This window comes from Hemiscyllium ocellatum, chromosome 36 (genome assembly GCF_020745735.1).
Source record: "Hemiscyllium ocellatum isolate sHemOce1 chromosome 36, sHemOce1.pat.X.cur, whole genome shotgun sequence".
NCBI classification, from domain to species: domain Eukaryota; kingdom Metazoa; phylum Chordata; class Chondrichthyes; order Orectolobiformes; family Hemiscylliidae; genus Hemiscyllium; species Hemiscyllium ocellatum.
In genome coordinates, this window is record NC_083436.1 from 43,708,061 (window position 1) to 43,736,004 (window position 27,944).

At 46.5% G+C, this 27,944-nt stretch overlaps 1 protein-coding gene across 4 annotated transcripts in view; it reads right to left on the bottom strand.

Annotated features, from left to right (window-relative positions):
- LOC132833335 (electrogenic sodium bicarbonate cotransporter 1-like) overlaps positions 1–27,944 on the bottom strand; it is a 205,798-nt gene that overhangs the window by 64,638 nt on the left and 113,216 nt on the right. For all 4 annotated transcript variants that reach the window (XM_060851518.1, XM_060851517.1, XM_060851520.1 and 1 more), the window contains exon 14: positions 27,031–27,302. In XM_060851518.1, coding sequence (XP_060707501.1) covers positions 27,031–27,302 — 272 coding nt within the window. The remainder of the gene's footprint in view (positions 1–27,030; positions 27,303–27,944) is intronic.

The following is a 27,944-nucleotide window of genomic DNA, read 5'->3' on the forward strand; positions in this document are numbered from 1 at the left end:
CTGCTGCCTCACAGCGCCAGGGACCTGGGTAGGGAAATGGGCCTGGGTTACTCTTCGGAGGATCAGTGTGGACTTGTTGGGCCAAAGGGCCTGTTTCCATACTGTAGAGAATATAATCATAAAAGATTTTTAATTGGGAACAGGGTTGAAAGGTTAGGGAGAGTAGGCAGGAAGGTGGAGCTGAGGCCACAGTGAGATCAGCCCTGATTGTACTGAGTCAGAGATCACGCGACATCAGGTTATAGTCCAATATTTGACTATATTTGAAATCACAAGCTCTTGGTGTGCTGTCCCTTTGTCAGGTGAAGAAGGAGCAGCGCTCTGAAAGCTTGTGATTTTAAATAAACCTGTTGGACTATAACCTGGTGTCGCGCGACCTCTGATTTTGTTCACCCCAGTCCAACAACAGCACCTCCACGTCATGGTTGTATTGAATGGTGGAACAGGCTCAATGGACTACTGCTGCTCCTAGCTCTTACATTCTTACTTACACGTTGTAACGACTGAGCTAGAACCATCTCAGCCCATCTTCAAGAACATTTCTATTTCACTTTTTAAAAAATATCTATTTGGAAGAATGTGGTTTGTTGGGTTCGAGACTCTGAGGGTCAAAGAGAGGATTGCACCATAAAAAGGATGGAATTTTCATTCTTTCCTCTGATGTCAGAGGTATCTGTGTTTACGTGCAGTTGGTTTCATCTTTGCCAACAGAGGAGCTGATGCACTGAGTGAACCCTGTCTGAGACATAGCAGGGAGTGTACCTGCATATCTCAACAACACGCCTGGCCCAAACCAGAACAGCTCAACTTTGCTCTGAAGGCCACTCCTCTCTGTCCTCGCTGAGGTTGAAGCATTCAAACAGGGATTGTTCCTCACTCCTGTGTCTCCGTCATTACCAGATCAGCCAATCACTCCAAATGGAAGAAAAATTACAATTTCTGTAGTGTCTCAGGAATCTCAACACGCAGGGAGAGGCAACAGCCTCATAGAATCCCTACAGCATGGAAAAATAGGTTACAATTTCCGTAATAATATTTGCAATCGCCAAAGGTCCAAACATGGCTTAAAGCCATTTCTCGAAGCACTGTCACCATGTACAGGAAACAATTGGCCAATTTGTGCACAACAAGATCCCATCAACAGCAAAGGGACAATGACAGATCCTCTGTTTTTTTTAGTGATGTTGCTGGCGGAATGAAAATTGGCCGCAGGTCACTAGGGAGAGCTCACCCCACTCTTGAATAAGCACCCTGCAGGGGGCAGACAGCTCAGGGTTTGACTGCCCACTGAAAATAAGAACACCAGGAAAACCCACAGTCACATTGTGGGCACAAGCTGCTCCATTAGTGTCAGGAACCTGAGACCAATAGAAGTGAATCAGAAAAAAAATGTCAAACATTCCAAATTCTCACACCCCGATCATGGTATTACATTGCCAGGATCAGACAGGAGGACACAGTCAATAATGATCTGTTCATCAAATTAAATTGATTATTAAATCTTTCCTTGTGGAGTTCCTCCAGCTGCTCTGGTTTCCTCCCACAGTCCAAAGATGTGCCAGTTAGGGTGGATTGGTCATGGGTTACAAGGATACGATAAATGGGGGGGTGGGATGCTCTTCAGATGGTCAGTGTGGACCGGATGGGCTGAATGGTCTGCTTCCAGACTGTAGGGATTCTATGATTCTATGTTCTAACGAAAGGTGATTGAGCTGGAATGTTAATTCTGTTTCTCCCTCCACAGATGCTGTCAAACCCGTTGAATTTTTAGTACCTATTTCACATTTTTACTATCCACAACATTTTACTTTTCATTTACAAAGTAAACAGCCAGGCTGTTCTCCATCCTTTAAGAAGGCAATTGTTGGACCATAGACAATTTTGACGCAGAGGGTAGCTATGGCATAGTCAACTCTAGCTTGAATTTGTGAAATGCGCAAATATTCAAAACAGAGGAACACGTCCCGAGGTAATGGTGAGAGAGAGCAGCGAGTGTGAGATGAGTTTTGGATTTCTCCATCATGGGGTTGCACAGCTCATGCCACCACAGAAACCACCCTTCCATCCATGGACTCCATTTACACGACACGTTGCTGCGGAAAGGCTGCCAACATCATCAAAGATCCCTCCCACCCCAGTAATGCTCTCCAACACCCTCTTCTATCAGACAAGAGATACAGAAGCTTGAATACCCGCACCAACAGGTTCAGGAACAGCTTCCCTGATGTTACTAGACTGCTGAATGGACCTCTCTAACTCCAGATAATGTTGGTCTTGTTAATGTTGATCTTGCTTTGCCCACCTCCTGTGTGTCTCACTCTGTCTCAGCACTCTATGATGTGCATGTCCTTGTTTGCTATGATCTGACTGCGCTGCTCGCAACACAAAACTTTTCACTGTACTTAGGTACATGTGATCACAATAAATCACAGTCAGGTGATAGAGATACAAAGCACCAACTGGGGCAGGCTCAGCTGGCTGCACATGTGCTCAGTCCAGGGATTGTGGCAACACAATCCTCTCTACCTTATTTTGGGTAAGATGGTAAATCATGCCCTCGAATAAAAGGGGTTTATTTGTCCTAAATTAATGACAAGCTGGAGGAGCTCTCCTCACTATCCTGTCCCAATATTTATCCTGACATTACACACAAAAAAAGATTATCTAGTCATTATCACATTGCTTCTTTGGACCGTTTGCAATGCACTATTTAACTGCCATTTTATCCCACATTATAACAGTCAAATCTTCTGAAGATGAGTTATGCTGGACTCGAGGCATTAACTCTGTTTCTCTCAACACGGATTCTGCCAGACCTGCTGAGCTTTTCTAGCATACTCTGTTTGGGTTCAGATTCCCAGCATCTGCTGTTATTTTATTTTTACTGCACTTCAAAGCCTCTACCTTTTTTTATTCATTAATGGGATGAGGGCATTACTGGCCAGGTCAGCATTTATTGCCCCATCCCTAATTGCCCACAGGGCTAAGAGTCGCCCACGGGCCAGACCAGGTAAGGATGGCAGTTTCCTTCCCAAAATGATATTAGTGAACCATTCCCCTATCCTATTACTCAACATTTACCTCTGACTAACCTACACACCCCTGAACACTATGGACAATTTAGCATGGCCAATTCACCTAACCTACACAGCTTTGGACTGTGGGAGGAAACCGGAGCACCCAGAGGAAACTCACACAGACACGGGGAGAATGTGTAAACTCCACACAGTCAGTCACCTGAGGTGGGAATTGAACCTAAGTCTCTGGCACTCTGAGGCAGCAGTGCTAACCACTGTGCCACCATGCTGTTTCTATGAGGCTGTTGCCTCTACCTGCATGTTGAGATTTCTGAGACACTACAGAAATTGTAATTTTTCTTCCATTTGGAGTGATTGGCTGATCTGGTAATGACTGAGACACAGGGGTGAGGAACAATCCCTGTTTGAATGCTTCGACCTCAGCAAGGACAGAGAGGAGCGGCCTTCAGAGCAAAGTTGAGCTGTCCTGGTTTAGGCCAGGCGTGTTGTTGGGATGAGCAGGTACACTCCCTGCTATGTCTCGGACAGGGTTCACTCAGTGCACCAACTCCTCTCTTGGGGACTGACAATACTCACTGCACGCACACAGAAATATCTCTGACAACAGAGAAGAGAATGAAAATTCCATTCATTTTATGGTGTAATCCCCCTTTGAATATCAGCAAGTCTCGAACCCGACAAACCACATTCTTTAATATAGATATTTCTTCATAAAGTGAAATATATCAATTTATCCGAGTTCTGCAAAAAAACGAGGGGACAGTATTTAGCATTGACCTTCGGGAATATAAAAGCCAGCTGGTGTTAGGGATTTGAAATGAGAGATTTGGAGACACAGGTGGAGTCTCAGGTTGTGAAAGGTTTACAGAGAGATATGTCTTCGAGGAGAAAGTGAGGACTGCAGATGTTGGAGATCAGAGCTGAAAATGTGTTGCTGGAAAAGCGCAGCAGGTCAGGCAGCATCCAAGGAGCAGGAGAATCGACGTTTCGGGCATGAACCCTTCCTCATTCCTGAAGAAGGGCTCATGCCCAAAATGTCGATTCTCCTGCTCTTTGGAAGCTGCCTGACCTGCTGCGCTTTTCCAGCAACACATTTTCAGCTCAGTTACAGAGAGATATCAATGGGTTAAGTAAATGGGTAAAATAGTTGCCAAATGGAACGTATTTTGGAAAATGTGAAGTTGCTCATTTCGGAAGGGAGAACAGATGAACAGAATTTTTTTTTAATGGGGAAAAGCTGCAGAAAGATGGAACACAGAGGAACTTGGGGGAAGTTGTACATGAAACACAGAAAGCTAGCACACAGGGGCAGCAGCTAATCAGCAAGGGTCATGGAATATTGGTCATTATTTCAAAGGGATTGGAATATTAGAGGAGGGAGGTCTTACAGCAACTGTACGAGGAGCTGGGAAGACCATGTCCGGAGCACTGTGAGCAGGTATGGTCCCTTGTTTAAGGAAAGATATCATTTCATTGGAGGTTGTTCAGGGAAGATTCATGAGGATGGTCCCTGGTATGGAGAGATCCTCTTATACACAAAGATTAAGCAGGTTGGGACTCTACTGACTGGAGCTTCAGAAGAATGAGAGGTGATCCCATTGAGACATATCAGATTCTGAAGGGGCTGGACAGGGTCAATACTGAGAGGGTGTTCCCTCTCATGGGAGAGTCTGGGACCAGAGGGTCCAGTCTCAGAATAAAGGGGGAAAGTGAGGACTGTAGAGGCTGTAGATTAGAGTCGAGAATCCAATCCTTGACTCCGAATAAAGGGGCACTAATTTCAGACGGAGGTGAGGAGGAATTTCTCTTTTTTTGGAACTCCTTGCTGCAGAGAGCTGAGGGGGCAGAGTCCGTGTGTATATTTAAGTCTGAGAGAGATAGATTCCTGATCACTAGAGGGATCAAGAGTTATTGGGAAAAGGGCAGGAAACTGGTCGTGAGGGTTGCTGGATCGACCATGATCCTATTGAAGTGTGGAGCATGCCTGAGGGACTGAAAGGCCTACCCAGTCCCAATTTCTTCAGGTCTTCATAATCAGCAGGTCCAAGAGTGTGGAGCAATGTCCCTTTAAACAATGAGTCAGGCTCTGAAATGCTGACTCAGCCTCATAGCTGCTGATGGATTTGTTGAGAATTTCTGGCCTTTTGCACGTTCTATTTACAGCATTCAGGAATGTACAAAATGTGAAAACGTTTCACACCCCATTCGTCTTTTCAACATACACAGAGATTAGAACTTTAGACTCAGGTGTGACAAACCAAATCACATCAATAATAAGGTATGAGAGACACATCTGCATTCTTGAGAGTCTTCGCCTCATACCAAGAGGTGCCCTGAATCACTGCGCCCTGTCCCCACTGACGCACACACTGCTCCCTGTCCCCAGAGATGCACACACTGCTCTCTGTCCCCACTGACGCACACACTGCTCCCTGTCCCCACTGACACACACTGCTCCCTGTCCCCACTGACGCACACACTGCTCTCTGTCCCCACTGACACACACACTGCTCCCTGTCCCCACTGATGCACACACTGCTCCCTGTCCCCAGAGACACACACACTGCTCCCTGTTCCCAGAGACACACACTGCTCCCTGTCCCCACTGACGGACACACTGCTCCCTGTTCCCAGAGATGCACACACTGCTCTCTTTCCCCAGAGACACACACACTGCTCCCTGTCCCCAGAGACGCACACACTGCTCCCTGTTCCCAGAGATGCACACACTGCTCTCTTTCCCCAGAGACACACACACTGCTCCCTGTCCCCACTGACGCACACACTGCTCTCTGTCCCCAGACACACACACTGCTCTCTTTCCCCAGAGACACACACACTGCTCTCTGTCCCCAGAGACACACACACTGCTCTCTGTCCCCAGAGACACACACACTACTCTCTTTCCCCAGAGACACACACACTGCTCTCTGTCCCCAGAGACACATACACTGCTCCCTGTCCCCAGAGACACACACACTGCTCCCTGTCCCCAGAGACACACACATACTGCTCTCTGTCCTCAAACACACCATTTACTGTTCCTCATCTCAGATGCACATATATATACTTGTTCTGCCATTAATGATCCTCACAGATGTAAGACTAACAACATTAAAAAGGTCATTTTAATACTTATAGCTCAGAAGGAGGCCATTTGGTCCATCACGCTGAAAGGTCTTGGAAGAACTATCCAATTTATCTCATTCTTAGAGTCATAGAGATTGTCAGCACAGAAACAGACCCTTTGGTCCAACTTTTCCATGCCAACCAGATATTTTAAACTAATCTAGTCCCACTTGCCAGCACCTGGCCCATATTCCTCTAAACCCTTCCTATTCATATACCCACCCAGATGCCTTTTAAATGTTGCAATTGTACCAGCCTCCACCACTTCCTCTGGCAGCTCATTCCAGACACGTACCACCTTCTGTGTGAAAAAGTTGTCCCTTAGGTTCCTTTTATATCTTTCCCCTCTCACCCTAAACCTATGCCCTCTAGTTCTGGACTCCAGGGAAAAGACTATGTCTATTTATCGTATCTATGCCCCTTATGATTTTATAAATCTCTATGAGGTCACCCCTCAGCCTCTGACACTCCAGGGAAAACAGCCCCAGCCTATTCAGCCTCTCCCTAGAGCTCAAACCCTCTTGTCCCAGCAACATCCCTGTAAATCTTTTCTGCACCCTTTCAAGTTTAACAATACCTTTCCCACAGCCCTGGATATAGAACCATAAAATGGAGAAACAAATACAGGAAGTTGGAGAAAGCGTGGTGACTTGGGACAGACTAAACTGGCCTCCGAAAAAATGGTGCAGACTCAATGGGAAAAGTGAACTCTTCCTGTGCTGGACTGTCTGCCTTCCCATGCTCCCACTGGAATCTGTTTAAATCCTTGTACAGTATGTCTCACAGTTTGGAAACATGGTCAGTATGGACAAGATGGACCGAAGGGACAGCTTCCATGCTGTATGACTCTGTGACTCAAAATAGCATTTCATTTTCAGCTGCTGATTTGGAATAAAATTTCCAGGAGACTCTAAAATACAAAATAGAACGATGAGGTTTTGAGCTATAGGGAGAGGCTGAACAGTCTGGGGCTGTTTTCCCTGGAGCAACGGAGGCTGAGGGGCGACTTTATAGAGGTTTACAAAATCATGAGGGGCATGGATAGGGTAAATAGACAAAGTCTTTTCCCTGGGCTGGTGGAGTCCAGAACTAGAGGGCATAGGTTTAGGGTGAGAGGGGAAAGATATAGAAGAGACCTAAGGGGCAACCTTTTCACACAGAGGGTGGTACGTGTATGGAATGAGCTGCCAGAGGATGTGGTGGAGGTTGGTACAATTACAACATTTAAAAGGCACCTGGATGGGTATATGAATAGGAAGGGTTTGCAGGGATATGGGCCAGGTGCTGGAAGGTGGGACTAGATTAGCTTAGGATATCTGGTCAGTATGGACGAGTTGGACCGAAGGGTCTGTTTCCGTGCTGTACATCTCTATGACTCTGTGTGAAACATTTCTTCATATGGAAGCTCCTTGAGTTTTCCCTTATTGTCGGGAGAAATGGGTGTTGTGGAAATAGTTGGCAAAGGCATGAATACTTTTAGAAGCTGATGCCATGGGATATGGAGTACTGTCAGTATGCAGGCGCTGTTGGAAGTCGCAGGCTCTCTCAACCAATACCGTCTTCCTGACTCCTCCACTTTTCGACTTCAGCCAATCCTGACCGTGTTGACCATGTGGCTGGGATTGAGTTGTATTGACCTTTTTCCCAGGAGCTCGGTTTTGTGTGCACCGAAATGGTTTGGGCTGATCACTGAATGCTGGGCAAGTGGCAGACTGTGATTGGGTGGTAATACAGTGGAACACAATGGTCAGTAACTAACGGTGAGCCAGCAGGGAGACAGGCAATCTATGGAGCTTTGATTCTTCAATTAAAATCAATGTCTGTTCACCAGCAGAGAAAGAAAGAGAGAAGTGTGGGGAATTCAGGTCCACAGCGAGTTACTGATGTATTGAATCACCCTTTCAACATGAAAGAGAAGAAATATCTTTACCAAAATTGTAGATATAAATCTGAAACATGTTGCCTGAAATGGACAAGAGAAGCAGATTTAACACTAATTTACACCAGGCAAGGGAATATTTATAAGATGATAGAAGTGGGCATATGAATAGGAAGGATTTAGAGGGATATGGGCTAAGTGCTGGCAAATGGGACGCAATTAATTTGGGATATCTGGTCGGCATGGACAAGTTGGACCAAAGGGTCTATTTCTGAGCGTCCATGCTATACACCTCTATGACTCTGAAAAAAATACTTTAAGGTATCTGTTCCCTTCTGTATCCTTGGCAACACCTTGACCAATCAGAGTCCAACTGCCAACCAATCAGCACCCTGTTTAACATGCAGGATAAAGGGTTACTCCTTTCAGAATTTGGCACTCTTGCATCAGTCCTGATGAGTGTGAGAGGAAACATTCAGACCACACGTCGATTTTGCAGAAAGACTCAAGTTTCTACATAACAATGCTCCTTCAGATCTGGGACTCTACTCGAGTGAATCTTTTCCGTAGCCTCATCATACCTTCAAACCGATTGTAAAGTGTGTTACACAGAACTGGATACTGTACACTGTTTGAGGTCACACCCAGGCTTTAATGATGCTTAGCAAAACTTCCTAACTCTTGTCCTCTGCGCTTTTCATGGTGATGACCGTCACGCCAATTGAGAGAAAAACACAAACTCTTTCCCAAAGATACAATGAAATCATCTTAATAAAGCAACAAAGCAAGTCTGGAAATGATTCAGTTTCCAATTGCATTGTTGCTAGGTTTTATTCTGGGTAAGTGTGTCCTGAGCACAATACTGCTAACAAATTTATACCCATTAGATATCAACGTAGGAAATGGAGTCAACACAGGCGAAACGGCTGAAACCTGATATGGAAGCAGATTCCTTTTGACATTATAAATAATTGAAATAAGAAACAGCAGGAGGATTGGAGTGGCAGACAGAACTCAATGTGAAGAATTGTGAGCATGTACATGAATTAGGAACAGCAGTAGGCCATTTGGCCCCTTGAGCCTGCTACCCCATTCAATAGGATCATGGCTGATCTGATTAATCCATTCCTGACTACTCCTAATCCAAATTTGCCTTCTGCTTCCCCTCCCCTACTTGTTTATCAAGCATCTCCTATCTCTGTTTTAAAAAGACTCAAAGACTTTGCTTTCACCACCTTTGGAGGAAGCCAATTGCAAAGTGATAGATTTTAGGAGGATTTATATTTGAAAGAAATGTCGGCGACATGGCTTAGTAAAGTTTGCATGGGTCCTGGATGTTGATATTCACAAAATCGTAAAGGTACCAGAGTCCATTGAGGATTGGAAATGGAGAGGGTCATTGGGTTTGGAAGTGGAGATGGGTCATTGGGATTGGAAATGGAGATGGGTCATTGGGATTGCAAGTGGAGATGGGTCATTGGGTTTGGAAATGGAGATGGGTCATTGGGATTGGAAATGGAGATGGGTCATTGGGATTGGAAGTGGAGATGGGTCATTGGGATTGGAAGTGGAGATGGATAATTGGGTTTGGAAATGGAGATGGGTCATTGGGATTGGAAATGGAGATGGGTCATTGGGATTGGAAGTGGAGATGGGTCATTGGGATTGGAAATGGAGATGGATAATTGGGTTTGGAAATGGAGATGGATAATTGGGTTTGGAAGTGGAGATGGGTCATTGGGTTTATGAGCATAAAATATAGAGCATGAAAGTAAAGGGTCATGGTAGAACCTGATAAAGAACAGGTTTGGCCTCATCAGGAGCACTGTGGAAAATTCTGGGCACCAGACATTCGGGAAGATGTGAAATGTTCAGCAAGAGAACAAAGAAGGTTAAACAGGATTGTACCAAAGATGAGGGATTGAGTTCGGAGGAAACATTCCTCCGGAATGTGGGCGGCACGGTGGCACAGTGGTTAGCACTGCTGTCTCACAGCGCCTGTAGACCCGGGTTCAATTCCCGACTCAGGCGACTGACTGTGTGGAGTTTGCACGTTCTCCCCGTGTCTGCGTGGGTTTCCTCCGGGTGCTCCGGTTTCCTCCCACAGTCCAAAGATGTGCGGGTCAGGTGAATTGGCCAAGCTAAATTGCCCGTAGTGTTAGGTAAGGGGTAAATGTAGGGGTATGGGTGGGTTGCGCTTCGGCGGGTCGGTGTGGACTTGTTGGGCCGAAGGGCCTGTTTCCACACTGTAAGTCTAATCTAATTCCAACTGTTTTCCATGGGATAGGGAGGTGACCAAGTGCAGCTTTCTAAGGGTATGGGAGGCTTTGATGGAGATGGACAAATATTCCCTCTGGGAGTCAGTTAATACCATAAACCACGGCTTCAAACCCCCACTGGCAAAAAAAAATGGAGAGTGAGAGAGATAAAGAAAATTCCCTGGGATCCAGGACAGTCGCTCTAGAAAGCCAGGGGAAGCAAATTCCATTGACGATTTGAAGGGTGCTACAGACGTATTTGAGGATGAGTTCCAGGTACGCATGGGGGGGGGGGAAGAGGGAGAGCGCATGCTGACAGGTCACATGATTGTGCTTCCAAAGGCACAATGGCCTTGACCAAGTTTCTAATAGTCTCTTACATTTGGACCCTCCAATCAAGAGTAAGTAGAGTCCTAGAGGTCTATATCACAGAGAGAAAAACCTTCTGGCCCATCTAGTCTGTGCTGGTCAGAAGTAACCATCTAAATGTTCAAGTCTCATTTTTCAGAACTTGGCCCCTAGCCCTGTATACCTTGCTATCACATTGAAATGCCATACTTATCTATAATCGGAGATATTTGTGAGCAAAGGTACCTTAGACCTCTTGCCCAGTCACACACTCCCATCAAACAGGGTGTGGACAGGGGCAAAGGTATTCCCACATCTTACTCACCATTCCAAGCAGCTGGCTATGTTCAGTAAATGATCATAACCTGGAATATGCACTCAGCTGTTTGACTGTGCCAAACCTCACACCTTCTAATGTGCACAAAGTCTGGGAATATCAGAAGGCAGGATATCGTCAGTCAGATTGTGGAGATAGAAACCAGCAAGATGTGGGACACTCCGACTATCAGGAGCCTTATTAAAGGCACATGGGTAAGAGAGCTCGGACAATGTAAACGCAGGTCAGAGGCTAGGACAGAGAGGGATGGTTGTAGGTGGGCGATAGTCAGAGAAGCTGCAGTAGGTAAAATCCTGAAGAACTGAAGATGATGTCAATTAGAAACAAAAACAGAAATTAATGGAAAAGCTCAGCAGGTCTGGCAGCATCAGTGAAGAGAAATCAGAGTTAACGTTTCTGGTCGAGTGACCCTTCCTCAGGAGGTGATCTGTTTAATCACCAGCTTCATATATTTTGTCAACATAATACAGCGTCTCCAAACACCTCTGTCAGAAACTCCCAGCTGTTACAGCAGGTTGGTTAACTCAGTGAATGCTTGCTCTACATCAATGGCAGGGCGATTTCACATTGCTTTCATGATTTCGATTCCTTCCCACCTACCTTTCTATCATCTTGCCAAAATAGTCGACACTGATATCTTTAGTTCAGGGTGCAGTACGTTAGGAAATAATTAACCCTTTCTAGGACATTGCACTGTGCAGTCTCTGTGAAACCATTTTGAGGTGAACTCTGGACAGAATGTTCAATCTGCCAAATCCAACTATTTTGTGCAGAAGATGTTTTTTAGATTAGATTCCCTACAATGTGGAAACAGGCCCTTCGGCCCAACCAGTCCACACCGACCCGAAATGAGCTGCCAGAGGATGTGGTGGAGGCTGGTACAATTGCAACATTTAAGAGGCATTTGGATAGGTATATGAATAGGAAGAGGTTGGAGGGATATGGGCCGGGTGCTGGCAGGTGGGACTAGATTGGGTTGGGATATCTGGTCGGCATGGACGGGTTTGACCGAAGGGTCTGTTTCCATACTGTACATTTCTATGACTCACAAAAGAGCAACCCATTTCCCTCTGGCTAATGTACCTGACACTATGGGCAACTTAGAATGACCAATTCACCTGGCCTGCACATTTTTTGGACTGTGGGAGCACCCAGAGGGGACCCATGCAAACACAGGGAGAATGTGCAAACTCCACACAGACAGTCAGCCGAGACTGGAATCGAACATGGGACCCTGGTGCTGTGAGGCAGCAGTGCTAACTGCTGAGCCACCATGCCACCCTATGTTATGAAAGGTTTATTTGATTCAGATTCATTTAAAGAAGCCTTCCTTTTTAAAACCCACCAGCTTGTGGTGGATGTTTTAACAAAAGACTCCTCTGCTATGTTATTCATACTGAATGAACATTAAGGGTAGAATTTGAAGTGAACCTGGTGAGCCAATGCACTTGGAGGGGGGGGGGGGGGAAACGGGAGCAGGTGGATATGACCTTCTCAATGGGCAAATGTAACTTGGCCTTTCAAACAGGTAACTGGCTGCAGTGCTGCTTCCTGTGTTCTGTCCAGAATCACAGATTTTTAACTTGTTCATCCAATGGATGTATGTGTCGCTGGCTAGGCCAGCTTTTATTGCCTGTCTCTAACTGTCCTGGAGAAGATGCCTTCATGAATCACTGCAGTTAGTCAGTAACAACACAAGAGAAACAGAGAGGATAGGAACAGGACTAGGCCATTCGGCCTCTCCAGCCTCCTCTAAACATTCAATACGACTATCCAGCTCATATCATAATCCTGCTGAATTCTCTGCCATGGAGGGCAGTTGAAGCCAATACATTGAATGAAGACAAAGATGTTACAAGGATAATAAAATCACAAGGGGCATGGGTAGGGTAAATAGACAAGGTCTTTTCCCTGGGGTGGGGAATCCAGAACTATAGGGCATAGGGTTAGGATGAGAGGGGAAAGATATAAATGAGACCTAAGGGGCAACGTTTTCATGCAGAGGGTGGTATGTGCGTGGAATGAGCTGCCAGAGGAAGTGGTGGAGGCTGGTACAATTGCATCTGGATGGGTATATGAACAGGAAGGGTTAGGAGGGATATGGATCAAATGCTGGTAAACGGGTCTAGATTAGTTTAGGATATCTGGTCAGAATGGTTGAGTTTGGCCAAAGAATTTGCCTCCGTGCTGTATATCTCTATGACTTAAGGAAGAAGTTAGGTACAGTTCTTGGGACTAAAGGGATCAAAGATATGGGGGAGCAAGCAGGAACAGGGGACTGAGTTGGGTGATCAGTCATGACCATACTGAATGGTGGAACTGCTCCTAGTTTCTATAAAGTGGTAGGGTTTCCTGATAATTGGGAAGCCCCCAAGCATCATTGGGTGTAAAGCCACCTCCTTCAAGTGGGTTAATGTCGTGTGGATCACTTCCGGCCTCAGCTGAATCCAGGGGGAAGAGGGCTGGAGGCAGGTTTGAGTCACTACACAGTTTTGGTCCTTTCACCCATGACTGAATCCAAAGGCTGCTCACGTTTGATGTTAAAACTGAGCTCCGTGCCTCTGCATCGCAAGGTGAGGTTTCCGATAAATTAGATTCCCTACAGTGTGGAAACAGACATTTCGGCCCAACAAGTCCACACTGACCCCCCCAAAGAGTAACCCACCCAGACTCATTGCCCATATTTACCTCTGACTAATGCACCTAACACTATGGGAATTTAGCATGGCCAATTCACCTCACCTGCACATCTTTGGACTGTGGGAGGGAAGCCCACACAGACACGAGAAGAATGTGCAAACTCCACACACACACAGTTGCCTGAGGCTGGAATCGAACCCGGGTCCCTGGCGCTTTGAGGCAGCAGTGCTAACCACTGAGCCACCATGCCGCCCCTGAGAGCCACGGATGCTGCAGTATCCCTGGGGATTTTGTAACCTTCCCTTTGAGGTTGCCTTTGTTCCAACACATGAGTTTTCCCGTCCAAGAGCCACAGGTCCCATGGCCTTGCCTGTGGGCAGCAGCTGTACCACCTCTGATTGTCTAAAGCCATTTCCTTTGTATACAGCCTATCTCCGTTTCCTTGAATCAACTGCACTCCTGTTGGGAGCGACAGACGGTACATGCTCACAGAGCAGAAGGACACATCGTCCCTGCGGAAGGACAGCTTGTGGCTTCACTTGCACGCTCCCAGCACGACCCAGCAACCACCTCCACACACTCCGCTCCCCAGCCTCAAACCTGGCAGTGCCTTTGAAGTTGGTCACTGAGCAGATTGAGTGTGACTGGGAAGTGACCCTCAAACAATGAGGTGAGAATCACTCAAGGGACACAACAGTGACGGTTCCTGCTAACAGATGGGACGTCCCTCATCAAAGCCCTCCAATTGTTCATTAATTATTGGCAGGAGTACAGGGAGAAAGTCAACACTTAGATCAAATGACAGGGCCAGAAACAAAGAGGTGAGACTTTCTGTTCAGTCACTGTCAGTAATAATAAAAAGATAAAACTCAGAGTATGCAAGGTTTTGTTTGTGACAATGCTGGGGTCCAGCTATATTCCAGACTGATATCACTTTCACAGAAAGATCAGATAAAAATGAATACAATCAGCCATAGATTCACAATCTGAATTGAACAATCCTCCCAGTTCACTTCCCCCCTTCTATCCAACGTGTTTCCAGCATCATTTTCCCCTCCATTCTGTCAAAACTCAATGATGTTGAAATGCTTCACTTGAACCTGCAGTCTGAGAGCATGGAACTGAAACCAAATGGGGAAAGTGTTGGAGAAACTCAGCAGGTCTGGCAGCATTCACCAAGAGAGAAACACAGCTAACGTTTTGAGTCTAATATGACTCTTCTTGAGAAAAGGACTCGAAAAATGAACCCTCTTTCACTCTCTCCACAGAAATTGCCAGACCTGCTGAGTTTCTCCAGCAATTTCTGCTTGTAACAGATTTCCAGCAGCCACATTATGATTGGAACTGGAGAGGCTGACGTTAATCCTGTTGGAGCGGAGACCGTTAAGGAGAGGTTGTTCGGAATCCTGATGGGTTTAGACCATAAGAGCACAGGAGCAGGAAATGGCCTATCGGTCCGCTCCACTATTCAATCATGGCTGATTGGTTTTAGAAAGAGGAGAAGGCGAGGACTGCAGATGCTGGAGATCAGAGTCGAGAACGTGATGCTGGAAAAGCACAGCAGGTCAGGCAGTATCCGAGCAGCAGGAGAATCGACGTTTCGGGCATAAGCCCTTCATCAGGAAATGATAGACTTTTTCAACCCCATTCTCCTACTTTCTCCCCATAACCTTTAATCCCCTTGGCAATCAAGAACCTATATATTTCTGTTTAAGTAAACACAATGACCTGGCCTCCACAGCCTTCTGTGGCAATGCATTCCACAGATTCACACTCTCCTTATCTCCATTCTAAAGGATCTGCCCTTTACTCTGAGGCTGTGCCCTTGGGTCCTCGTCTCTCCTACTAACAGAAATATCTTCCCAACATCCACTCTGTTCAGGCCATTCAGTATTCGGAAAGTTTCAAATAGATCCCCCCTCATCCTTATAAACTCCATCGAGTATAGTCCCGGAGATGTCAAACACTCCTCATGTTTTTAAGATGAAATAAGGAGAATGGTTTTCCAGTGGGAGGTGGGAGAGAAAAGATGTTAATAACCTCAGCACGACCCAAAGGGCTTTGCAGCCAACAAAACACTTTCATGAAACAATCAGCTGAGCTGTTTTCTGATGATGCTGATTAAGAGACAAATATTACTTGGTCACCAGGAGAACTACCTCACTCTTTTTGTTTAAATTGATTCGCTTACAGGATGTAAACTTTATAAACTGGGCCAACATTCACTGCCTGACTTTGAGAAGGTGGGGGTGAGCCTCCATCTTGACCTGCTGCAGTCCATGTGCCGTGGGTAGACCCACAATGCCCCTGAGGGAGGGAATTCCAGGATTTTGACCCAATGACACTGACAGAACGGGGCGATATATTTCCAAGTCATGATGGTGAGTGGCTTGGACGGGAACTTTCAAGGGGTTTTGTCCCCATGTATCAACTGCTCTTGTCCTCCAGACGGTAGAGGTCAGGAATTCTGGAGTGTTATTTTTATGGAGAATCCGTGCTGGTTAAGAGATTTATTACACCTTGCTACATATTGCTGTTACTGAATGTCAGTGGTGAAGGGAGTTTAAGGTGGTGGATTGGACATCAATCAAGCGGGCTGCTTTGTATGGAATGGGTTTTGAGCTTCTTGAGGCTTATGGAGGTGAGTAATTCACCACAGAATTCCCAGTCTCTGATTTGCTCTTGTAGCCGCTGTTTTTACATGGCTTGTCAAGGTCAGTTTCTGGTCAATGGTAATCCCCAGGAGGTTGTTAAGTGGGAGAGAGTCAGCGATGGCAAAGCCATTCAATGTCAAGGGAAGATAATTAGATTCTCTCTTGTTGGCAAGGGGCATTGCCTGGCATTTGTAAACTGGGAATATTGCTTGTAGCGTAGCCGAAGCCTGGATGGTGTTGAGATCTTGCTGCAGTTGAGCAGAGGCTGCCTCAGTATCTGGAGATGAGTACATTGCCTGAGTGTGTGCCGAGTTAAATACAATCGAGGCTTTCAAACGTGAACTGGAGAAGCAGCTGACAAGAAAGTACGTACAGGATTAGGCTAAAGGTGCTGGGAACCAGCTGGGTTGCTCCTTCCAAAAGCTAGCACAGACATGTCAGGCTGAATGGCCTCCTTCTGTGCAGTAGCTGCTCTACATTTCCATCTTATGCTTCCCCAGTTTGAACATTGAGAGTCTGGGGGTTTGGCAAAAGTTGACATTGCTTTATTAGGAATCAGGCCAGAATTGGAACTTGGGATTACATTAGAAAATGATGTAGGCCATATGGCCCATCTGGTCCAGGCCACCATCTGCATCTCACGTAAGTATCTTGCACAAAGCAAGTTGCTGCATTTACCTAAAACCAGGTATTACAACCTGAAAAGGATCTGACTGGTTACAGAAGCATGGTGGCTGAGTACTGCTACCTCACAATGCTAGGGTCCTGGGTTTGATTCCAGACTTGAACAACTGAGTGTGTGGGGTTTGAATGTTCTCCCCCTGTCTGCATGGGTTTCCTCCTACAGCCCAAAGATATGCAGGTTTGGATGGATTAGTCATGCTGAATTGCCCATAGTATCCAGGGATATGGTGGGTTACCCATTGCAAGTGCAGCGGGGCAGGGGGCTGAGTCTGGATTCAGAGGGTCGGTGTGGACCTGATGGGCCAAATGGCTGCTTCCACACCTTAGGAAATCAATAAAGGGCTAAGGATTTGAAAGACGCCATTTTTAAATGCATCACTTTTTTGTCAACAGAAGCTTTGTGTTCAGTCAATTTTAACAGCAACAGAGCAGGTGATAAAAGATTTACTGTCCTCATCGATAAGAGGAAATAGAAAACAAGCAAAGCCTGTGGCAGCATTACCGCCTTGGCTACACATTTCTGCTGGTGCTGGGACTTCCTGCATCTAGATCAGAAAAATAGCTGATAAAATGTCTTGAAATATGAACAAGAGAGTGAGTGAGTCAGACAAACTGACTGTCTTCCCTTCTCAATGAGTTTTAAAGATTTGATTTCATTGCAAGCTCTTGGAGAAGTGAAGACATCTGAGATGAGTCACAATGTGACTCACAATGTAATTGTTGGGGAGTCACGTGAGATTATCAGATGGAAATCTATAACCTGCCAACCCACGTGTGAATAATGTTTTAGCAGTAGCTCCTGACTAACCTTCAGGTTTGCACGGATAAGTGGCCATAACTTTAACACAACACACTAATTCATTCCTGATGAAGGGCTTATGCCCGAAACGTCGAATTTCCTACTCCTTGGATGCTGCCTAACCTGCTGTGCTTTAACCAGCAACACATTTTCAGCTCTGATCTCCAGCATCTGCAGACCTCATTTTTTACCCATTACCAGGTAATGGCCATCTCCAACAAGGGAGATGTTAACAACTGATCGCTTAAGTGCATTGTCATTGCTGAATCCCCTCCTGGGGTTTACCCATGACCAGAAATTGAACTCGTCTATAAATACAATGGCTACAAGAGCGGGTCAATAGATAGGGAATCCTATAGCCAGTAACTCACCTCCTGACTCCCCAAATACTGTCCACCATCAACAAGGCAGTGTGATGGAAGAGACCCCACTTAGCTGGATGGGAAGAGCTCCAACAACACTCAAGAGACTCAACACCATCCAGGACAAAGCAGTCCCATTTGACTGGCACCACATCCACAAACATCCCTTCCCTCCGCCACCAACGCTCAGTAGCCGCTGTGTGTACCGTCTACAAGATGTCCTGCAGAAATTCACCAAAGATCCTGAGCACCCACATACAGTTCCATCTAGAAGGACAAGGACATGAAATAGATGGGAACACCACCCCATGCAAGCCACTCACCATCCTGACTTGGAAATGGGATAAGGCAGGAACAGGATACTGATTGAGGATGATCAGCCATGATCATAATGAATGGTGGTCCTGGCTCGAAGGGCAGAGTGGCCTACTCCTGCACCTATTGTCTATTGTCAATTGAAATATATCACCGTTCCTTCAATGTTGCTGGAATTCCCTCCCTAAGGGCATTGTGGGTCTACCTACAATCCATGGACTGCAGCAGGTTTGAGACAATTCCCTGAGCCTCACTCAGTGCCAGACCTGTGGTGTCAATTACTGCCCTGGACCTACATTTTCCCCATCTGGCTGAAAGTTTTATTATAATGGATAGTTATGCTGAATTTACAGCACAAAAACAGGCCATTTGGCCCATCTTCTCTGAGCTAGCATTTATCCTCCACACAAACCAAGAACAGTTACGCAGTCAGCATGACACTAGCATTTCATTAATTAAGACTTTTTTTAAATTATAGAATTCAAATTTCACCCTCTGCCTTGATAGGATTTGAATTTTGGCCTCACACAATTGAAGTTTGGAAGATTTTAAATGGGATTGACAAAATGGACATGGAGAGGGTGTTTACCCTTGTGGGGCAATGACAAGTCATAGGAGAAAGTGAGGTCTGCAGATGCTGGAGATCAGAGCTGAAAATGTGTTGCTGGAAAAGCGCAGCAGGTCAGGCAGCATCCAAGGAGCAGGAGAATCGACGTTTCAGGCATGAGCCCTTCTTCAGGAATGAGGAAAGTGTGCCAAGCAGGCTAAGATAAAAGGTAGGGAGGAAGGACTTAGGGGAGGGGCATTGGGAATGTGATAGGTGGAAGGAGGTTAAGGTGAGGGTGATAGGCCGGAGTGGGGTTTGGGGCGGAGAGGTCAGGAAGAAGATTGCAGGTTAGGAGGGCGGTGCTGAGTTCGAGGGTTGGGACTGAGACGAGGTGGGGGGAGGGGGAATGAGGAAACTGGAGAAATCTAGAATGAACTCAGATTTCTCCAGTTTCCTCATTCCCTCTCCCCCCATCTTGTCTCAGTCCCAACCCTCGAACTCAGCACCGCCCTCCTAACCTGCAATCTTCTTCCTGACCTCTCCGCCCCAAACCCCACTCCGGCCTATCACCCTCACCTTAACCTCCTTCCACCTATCGCATTTCAACACCCCTTCCCCAAGTCCCTCCTCCCTACCTTTGATCTTAGCCTGCTGGACACACTCTCCTCATTCCTGAAGAAGGGCTCATGCCCGAAACATCGACTCTCCTGTTCCTTGGATGCTACCTGACCTGCTGCGCTTTTCCAGCAACACATTTTCAGCTCTGTCTCTCCTCAGCCTCCAACCCATCTCCCCTCTCTCGACTCCACTTTCTGGCTTGCTTCCTTTAACATGTGAGAGCCTACAGCATAGAAAAGGCCCTTTGGCCCATCAGGTCAGCCCTAGTAAAAACCAACCATCCAACTATTCTAGTTCTCGGCCCATAGCCTTGTTTGTCTTGGCATTACAAGTGGGATACGAATCACTCACTTCCACACACCATGGGTGGGAGAGATTGGAACTCTCCTCCACAAACGGCAGTGAATGCTGCATCAGTTGTGAATTTTAAATCTGAGAGAGATATATTTTTGTTAAGTAAAGGTATTAAGGGATACAGGCCAAAGGCAGGTACATGGAGTTAGGCCACAGATCTTATTGAATAGTGGAACAGATACGAGGGGCTGAATGGTCTACTCCTGTTCTTGTGCTCCTTTGTAATTAAAAATCTTGTCTATCGCCTCCTTACATTAATCCAGTGTCCCAACATCCACTGCACTCTGGGGGAGTGAACTTCACTGATTCATGATGCCTTGAGAGAAGTAATTTCTCCTCATCTCTGTTTGAAATCTGCCAGCCCTTACCCTAAAGCTATGACTTGTCAGAATGCCAGGACAGAACCCCACTGGTTCTCACCTACCACCCCACCAACCTCCATATACAGTGCATCATCCGTCGTCATTTCCTACACCTCCAAACAGACCCCACCACCAGGGATATATTTCTCTCCCCTCCCCTATCAGCGTTCCGAAAAGACCACTCCCTCCGTGACTCCCTCGTCAGGTCCACACCCCCCACCAACCCAACCTCCACTCCCGGTACCTTCCCCTGCAACCGCAAGAAATGCAAAACTTGCGCCCACACCTCCCCCCTCATTTCCCTCCAAGGCCCCAAGGGATCCTTCCATATCCGCCACAAATTTCACCTGCACCTCCACACACATCATTTACTGCATCCGCTGCACCCAATGTGGCCGCCTACTTGCAGAACGTTTCAGAGAACACCTCTGGGACACCCGGACCAACCAACTCAACCATCTCGTGGCTCAACACTTCAACTCCCCCTCCCACTCCACCAAGGCCATGCAGGTCCTTGGACTCCTTCATCGTCGGACCATAGCAACACAACAGCTGGAGGAAGAGCGCCTCATCTTCCACCTAGGAACTCAGATTTCTTCAGTTTCCTCATTTCCCCTCCCTCCACCTTGTCTCAGTCCCAACCCTCGAACTCAGCACCACCTTCTTAACCTGCAATCTTCTTCCTGACCTCTCCCCTCCAACCCCCACTCCGGCCTATCACCCTCACCTTAACCTCCTTCCACCTATCGCATTTCCAATGCCCCTCCCCCAAGTCCCTCCTCCCTACCTTTTATCTTACCCTGCTTGGCACACTTCCCTCATTCCTGAAGAAGGGCTCATGCCCGAAACGTTGATTCTCCTGCTCCTTGGATGCTGCCTGACCTGCTGCGCTTTTCCAGCAACACATTTTCAGCTCTGATCTCCAGCATCTGCAGTCCTCACTCTCTCCGCTGAGGAGAGACAACAGACTTGAGGGGTTACTCCCTATTGCTTACGTACTGACAGTGCGGTTTGGACCCTGTCCCCTCAATATTAGCCTGAGATTTGGATTACTAGCTCAGAGACATTACTACAACATCCCCTCCACCCTAATGTAAATAGGTTCTTCAATAACTATGGAGATTGAACTGCACATAGTCCTCCTGGTGTGCCTTCAGTAGGATAGTACCAATCCTTCCTGTTGTTAATGGATCCAATGCAGCAAGTTGGTTGGGGGTGGGGGTGAGAGGGTGTGGATTATCTGGACAGAGCTTTAGTCTAAAGTGGTTTTCGGATTTGTTCAGAATCTGTCTTTACCATCAAGGACTTTGGGCAGAATCTGTGCATTTCATACAATGAACAGAACAATTGCCATCAATCAATTCTAGATTATAGATTCCAGTTACTTCAATAAGACTCAGAGAATATCAGGCAGCTGAAACATTCGTGTTGCTTTTCTGATTACAGTCCCATTCCATTGAATCCTAGAATCCCTACAGTGTGGAAACAGGCCCTTCGGCCCAACAAGTCCACACTGACCCTCCAAAGAGTAACCCACCCAGACCCATCCCCCAATCCTATTACTATACATTTACCCCTGACTCATGCACCTTAAACTACACATCCCTGAACACTATGGGCTATTTAGCATGGCCAATTCACCTTTGGGTAGCCCCACTACCATACATCAAGAGCATTTCTGAACTGACAGCCAGACTACTGCAACCACTAGGACTCATAACAGCACACAAACCAACAGCCACTCTCAGACAACAACTCACCAGGACGAAGAACCCGATACCCAGCATGAGCAAAACCAATGTAGTGTACAAAATACCATGCAAGGGCTACACAAAACACTACATAGGACAAACAGGAAGACAGCTAATGATCCGCATCCATGAACACCAACTAGCCACGAAACGACACGACCAGCTATCCTTAGACGCCACACACTCAGATGACAAGCAACATGAATTCGACTGGGACAACACTATTATTATAGGGCAAGCCAAACAGAGAACAGCCAGGGAATTCCTACAGGCATGGCACTCATCCACAGATTCAAGCAATAAGCACATTGACCTGGACCCAATATACCGGCCACTGCAATGGACAGTTGGAACTGACAACCAGAACCGGCAGATACAAACCACTAGAAATGCCAGAGGAAAGATCACAGAAGCGCTTCACAGGAGGCTCCCAAGCACTGAGGATGTCACCTAGACAGGGGACGAAACGTCTGCCACACAAATTCCCAGCTCGGTGAACAGAACCACAACAACAGTGCTAACCACTGGGCAGGTTTAAGTTTGGGGAACAGTGAATATTAAAGGACAGCAGATGCTAGAAATTTAGATGCTGACTGTTTACCTGCATTTATGTAGCACCTTCCACACCACACAACATCCCAAGCACTTTCCAGCCAATGAAGCCTTTATAAAGTGGCATTGATACAATATCGGAAACGCGAGGACAGAGCAAGATCCCACAAAATAATGCATGAATGAGTCAGATAATCTGATTTTAGTGAGGTCGGTTGAGGGATTAAATATTAGCCATTCAAATGAGTGGGTAGCATCTCAGCCAGTGACAGTGAAGCACTCCCTCAGTGTTACCCTGGCGTCTCCACCTGGCTTTCAGTCCTCAAATAGTTGGTGTGGTCCAATCCCACATATTCTGATTGAGGTGCGTTGCTCAGTGACGTAGGTCAGACAGAACTTACCCAGAGAAGGTGTATTTAATACTGGGAGCCAGGCCCTAGGAAGGAGCTCAGGGTTTTGGAGGAAGGGGCACCACACTGGTCCAGCAGAACAGCACAACAAAACAAAATCTTTTAATTTGGGAGAACTGACTGTGTAGACATTGTGAGAGTTTGGAAAAGTGAGGACTAATCTGATGGAATCATTTCATATAATATGGGGTTTTAATAGGATCGACTGAGTTGGGGGGAGACTCCAAATCAAAAGGGAAGAAATTTAACATTTGAGTCAGGATATTCAGGGATGATGTCGGGAAACACAAACTTGTACAAGGCGGAGTGGGAACTTGGAATGCACTCCCCCCCCCCCAAAGAAATTATTTGGGTGGGGAGTGAGTGGTCAACCGATACTAACAAAGCTGAGATGGACAGATTTTTCTGCTCTGTTCAGAAGGAGGGTCACTGGACTCCAAACATTAGCTCTGTTTTTCTCTCGGTCTCTCTCCACAGATCTGCTGAGTTTTTCCAGCACTGCATTTTTGTTTCGGATTTCCAGCATGCACAATCCGTTGTTTTGTTTTTTTGTCAGTCTCGGGCGTTCAGAGTTCGGGCTAACCGGACTTCAGACTCACATCAGCTCAAACTGAACGGTAGAACAGGGCTGAATGGCCTCCTGGAACTTCCAGGTTCTTGCAGCTGGCCTGCCACTTTTGGAACAATGGGTAACAAGGGAATATGAGGCTAATCAGAGGAGGAAAAGGTTATGGGAAGTGACTATGATGACCCAAGCGATTAATCGTCTATGAACTGCCACAAATAAAACACAGCCTAAAGCTGAAGTATGTTGTCTCAGAGAGCCAGGGGCAGCGATGAATTACTTTCCCTGTTAAAAATGACTTGAGAGAGCTTCCGTGTATTCTGAAATGGGGATTTGGAAACTGATATCAGTACAAAACAGCCACTGTCTCACCATTACTGCATGCACACAGAAAGTCACTTACAATCAATCAATGAGCCAAACAGGGGTCCACCTCAAACTGCACCAACGCTGATTCATTTCCCTTATTTCAGGCCCGATGATTTATTCAGACACTGACCAACGCTGGCAACGTCCCTCACCCAACACCAATGCTCTCACACAGACATCTAGCTTTTAGCAGACTCTGTTAATCACATCAGAGGGTAAAAAATGAGGTCTGCAGATGCTGGAGATCAGAGCTGAAAATGTGTTGCTGGTTAAAGCGCAGCAGGTTAGGCAGCATGGTTAAAGCACAGCAGGTTAGGCAGCATGGTTAAAGTCCTGATGAAGGGCTTATGCCCGAAACATCGAATTTCCTATTCCTTGGACGCTGCCTAATCACATCAGAGCCCTGGGGTTAACGACTCAAAGGATTGAGTGGTTTTGGTATCAGAAAGCATTACCAAAGGACAGCAACCAGAGGACGTGTCTTTAAGATCATTCACCAAAGAAGCCAAGGAATAATGAAGAATTTGGCTTTTAAACAGAGTGAGCTGTTGTGATCTGGAACACACTGCTGGAGGAGGGATGGAAGTAGTTTCAATCAGACCTTGCAGAATAGAACTGGAGAAATCCTCATCAACAAGGAAAAGATTAAATGCAGGGTGATGGGGAAAGGAGCGGGGACTGATGGATCACTCTTCCAAAGAGTTGGCACAAACACAATGGACTGAATGGTTTCTGTATGGGCTGGATAATTTTATAAACTTGTGAACTTGCAGAAGTTCCGCTCATACCCTAAGACACAACGGAAGCACCAAGTGATAATTTTTGAAATTCTGCAGGAAATGTGCTAGCCACTTTATGTACAGTAGGATCCAAAACCAACAATATTATGAGCAGATGAATTATTTCTGAAGTCAGTTAAGGGATAAATATAGACCAAGGCCCTAGTGCTACCAGCCCTCCTATTGAGTTCTCTCTCAGAGCAGGTATGCAAGCTATGTTAAGAGTAATGTTCATGATGTCATCATCACATCAGGACCTGTGACTTGAGTCTAGAAAAGTCTCAATCTCCATCTTAATGCAGGCACTGGCAGTATGACATGATGAGGGAAATGGACACAGTTACTCAGTGCTAGCCCAGACACAGCCGTACCTGTGATTGATTAGATTACAGTGTGGAAACAGGCCCTTCGGCCCAACAAGTCCACACCGACCCGCCGAAGCGTAACCCACCCATACCCCTATATTTACCCCTTACCTAACACTACGGGCAATTTAGCATGGCCAATTCACCTGACCCGCACATCTTTGGACTGTGGGAGGAAACCAGGGTATCCGGAGGAAACCCACGCAGACACGGGGAGAACATGCAAACTCCACACAGTCAGTCGCCTGAGTCAGGAATTGACCCCGGGTCTCAGGCGCTGTGAGGCAGCAGTGCTAACCACTGTGCCACCGTGCTGCCCATCCATATTGTTCCATATTGGAACATGTAAATATCAGAGGCTGGGATAATCAGCTACTATAGCTCCCAGAACGATGTGATTCAGGTCAGGCCTGAGGTTACAGGAGCTAACATAACCATTAACTCATTGGGTCTGAATACCCTGGTTAAAAAAAGACCTCACCTCCTTTACAGCAGATTGTGAGAATAGATCAGTTCAGCTCCTCTTCCTCAAATAATGACCCTGGGTCCCTGTACAGCACCCAAAGGCTAGAAGCATCATCTGAAAGGCAACACTTCCAACAGAGATGTGCATCCTCCAGAACTTTCAACCTTTCACCAAATCATCCCACAACTTCCTTATTTTGGAGTTGTGAGGGATATTGGGAAGGTGATAAGTATCACTCATCCCTAACCACCCCAAATGCTACCCCTTTTTGCTGTGATGTGCTGCTGTTGGCTGGAGTATAAAGGGTTAATTACATCATTAATCTAATAACAGCCACTGAGCACGTGCAGTGAGGAGCTCAACCACAGTGACATGGAACTGGAGTTTGAGGCTGCTGAGTTGCTGAAGATGTCCTCTTCTTCCCCCACATAGTCCTGTTTAATAATGTCACTTCATGTTCACTCATATGGTCATAAATCTCACTGTTTCTACAGCCCCTCCTCTGGTACTGAGTGACTCTATGACTTTATCTCCAATTACTGTCAGAATGCTGAACAAATCTCCAATGACAAGACTTCCCCTAAAATAAAGAACTTGGCAGCTCGCTAACTAACAGAGGAAGTAGTAAGATAATATACAGCTAATGCTCTTATTGGCATGCAGTAGTTTCTAAACTTCTTCAATCCCACAAAGCCTCACCCAATTAACCTTCAAACTGACCTGAGCTCTGAAGAACTAACCCATGCCAACCCCAGCCTTGTGTTGACCTGGTGTGGCAATACTTACATTAAAGGGTTCTTACAACAAGCAGTAAACAGACGAACAGCCAATGCAATCGCACCAACACTGGCCATCATTGGCTGCTGCTGGGTCTCAATCCTAGAGATCTTTTCCTGACACCACGTAGTCAAGCATGACCACCTTCTCAAATACCTCGGAACAGGCATGGCTGCTCAGTGGTTCACACTGCTGCCTCACTGCGCCAGGGACCTGGGTTCGATTCCACCCTCGGGCGCCTGTCTGGTGGAATTTGCACATTCTCCCCATGTCTGCGTGGGTTTCCTCCCACAATCCAAAGATGCGCAGGTTAGGGTGGATTGACCATGCTAAATTGCCCATAGTGTCCAGGGATGTGCAGGCCAAATGGGTTCACAATGGGAAATGTGGGGTTAAAGGAACAGGGTAGGGCGCTGAGACTGGGTGGGATGCTCTTTGGAGGCCCCTGTGGACTCAAAGGACCAAATAGAATCCTTACAGTGTGGAAGCAGGCTATCATTTTCAAGGGAATCAAGTGGATAGGCAATAAATGGTGTCTTTTCCAACTGATACCCAAATTTAAAAAGTGGAGATATATTTCAGTGTGTGGTTCAAAGACAAGTTTGGAGTCTGTAGTAAATGAATCATCTCTGTGTGTCACTCTACAATAACCCTGAGTGAGGTCACCCTTACCTGGCTCAGGTGGGAGGCATGCACATCCAAACCGAGTGATGTAATCCTCTTTGAAGTATGTGTTGATTGGGTAGTGGTGAGACAGCTTAATCATCTTCTTGAAGGCATCGTAGATGAAGATGAAGCTGATGAGTGATGAGAAGCCTTCCTCAGTGAAGCGAGTGAAGTAACGCACCAGGAAACTTGCATCAGTGGCAACGAGAATGAGACAGAGGAAGGACGACCACAAACCGATCCAGAGACGGAACTCAAGGTAGTCAAAGCTATTGTCTCTGAAAGAGATTAAGATGAGTGAATGCCTTTGATTGGCTCAAAGGATTCAAAATGGTGAAACAGTAAGGTGCCCCTAAATGATTCCCCGTTAATGAACCTCACAAGTTGTATAACAGTCAGCATGATGGTGCTATGCAGTCTGTGACAATCAGGGGTGTCAAATGTATGTGCAGGGGACAGGGGACAAGGGGCAGGGGCAAGGAGTAGGAGACAGGGAGCAAGGGCAGAGGGCAGTGGGCAGGGGACAGGAGGCAGGGGCAGGCTACGGGGGCAGGGGGTAGGAGACATGGAGCAAGGGCAGGGGGCAGTGGGCAGGGGACACGAAGTAGGGGCAGGGTACGGGGGCAGAGGGTAGGAGACAGGGAGCAAGGGTGGGGGAAGGGAGCAGGGGACCATTTAACACTGATCAGAAAAACATAACTGCAAGAAAATCACAAAAGTGAGACTTTATCTGATAAACGAACAGGCCCCTTGCTCCAATTGGTTGAAGCCTCTTCCTACCCCTTCCTTGTTTCACTTTATCTCCATCTCCACTTCCTGCTCATCCTTGTGGATAGCTCATCTCTCTCTTATTGCCAAGTCCCACAAATGGAAAAAAAAACACATTCCTCCCGGATTTCCCAATGAAGTTAAGAATAACT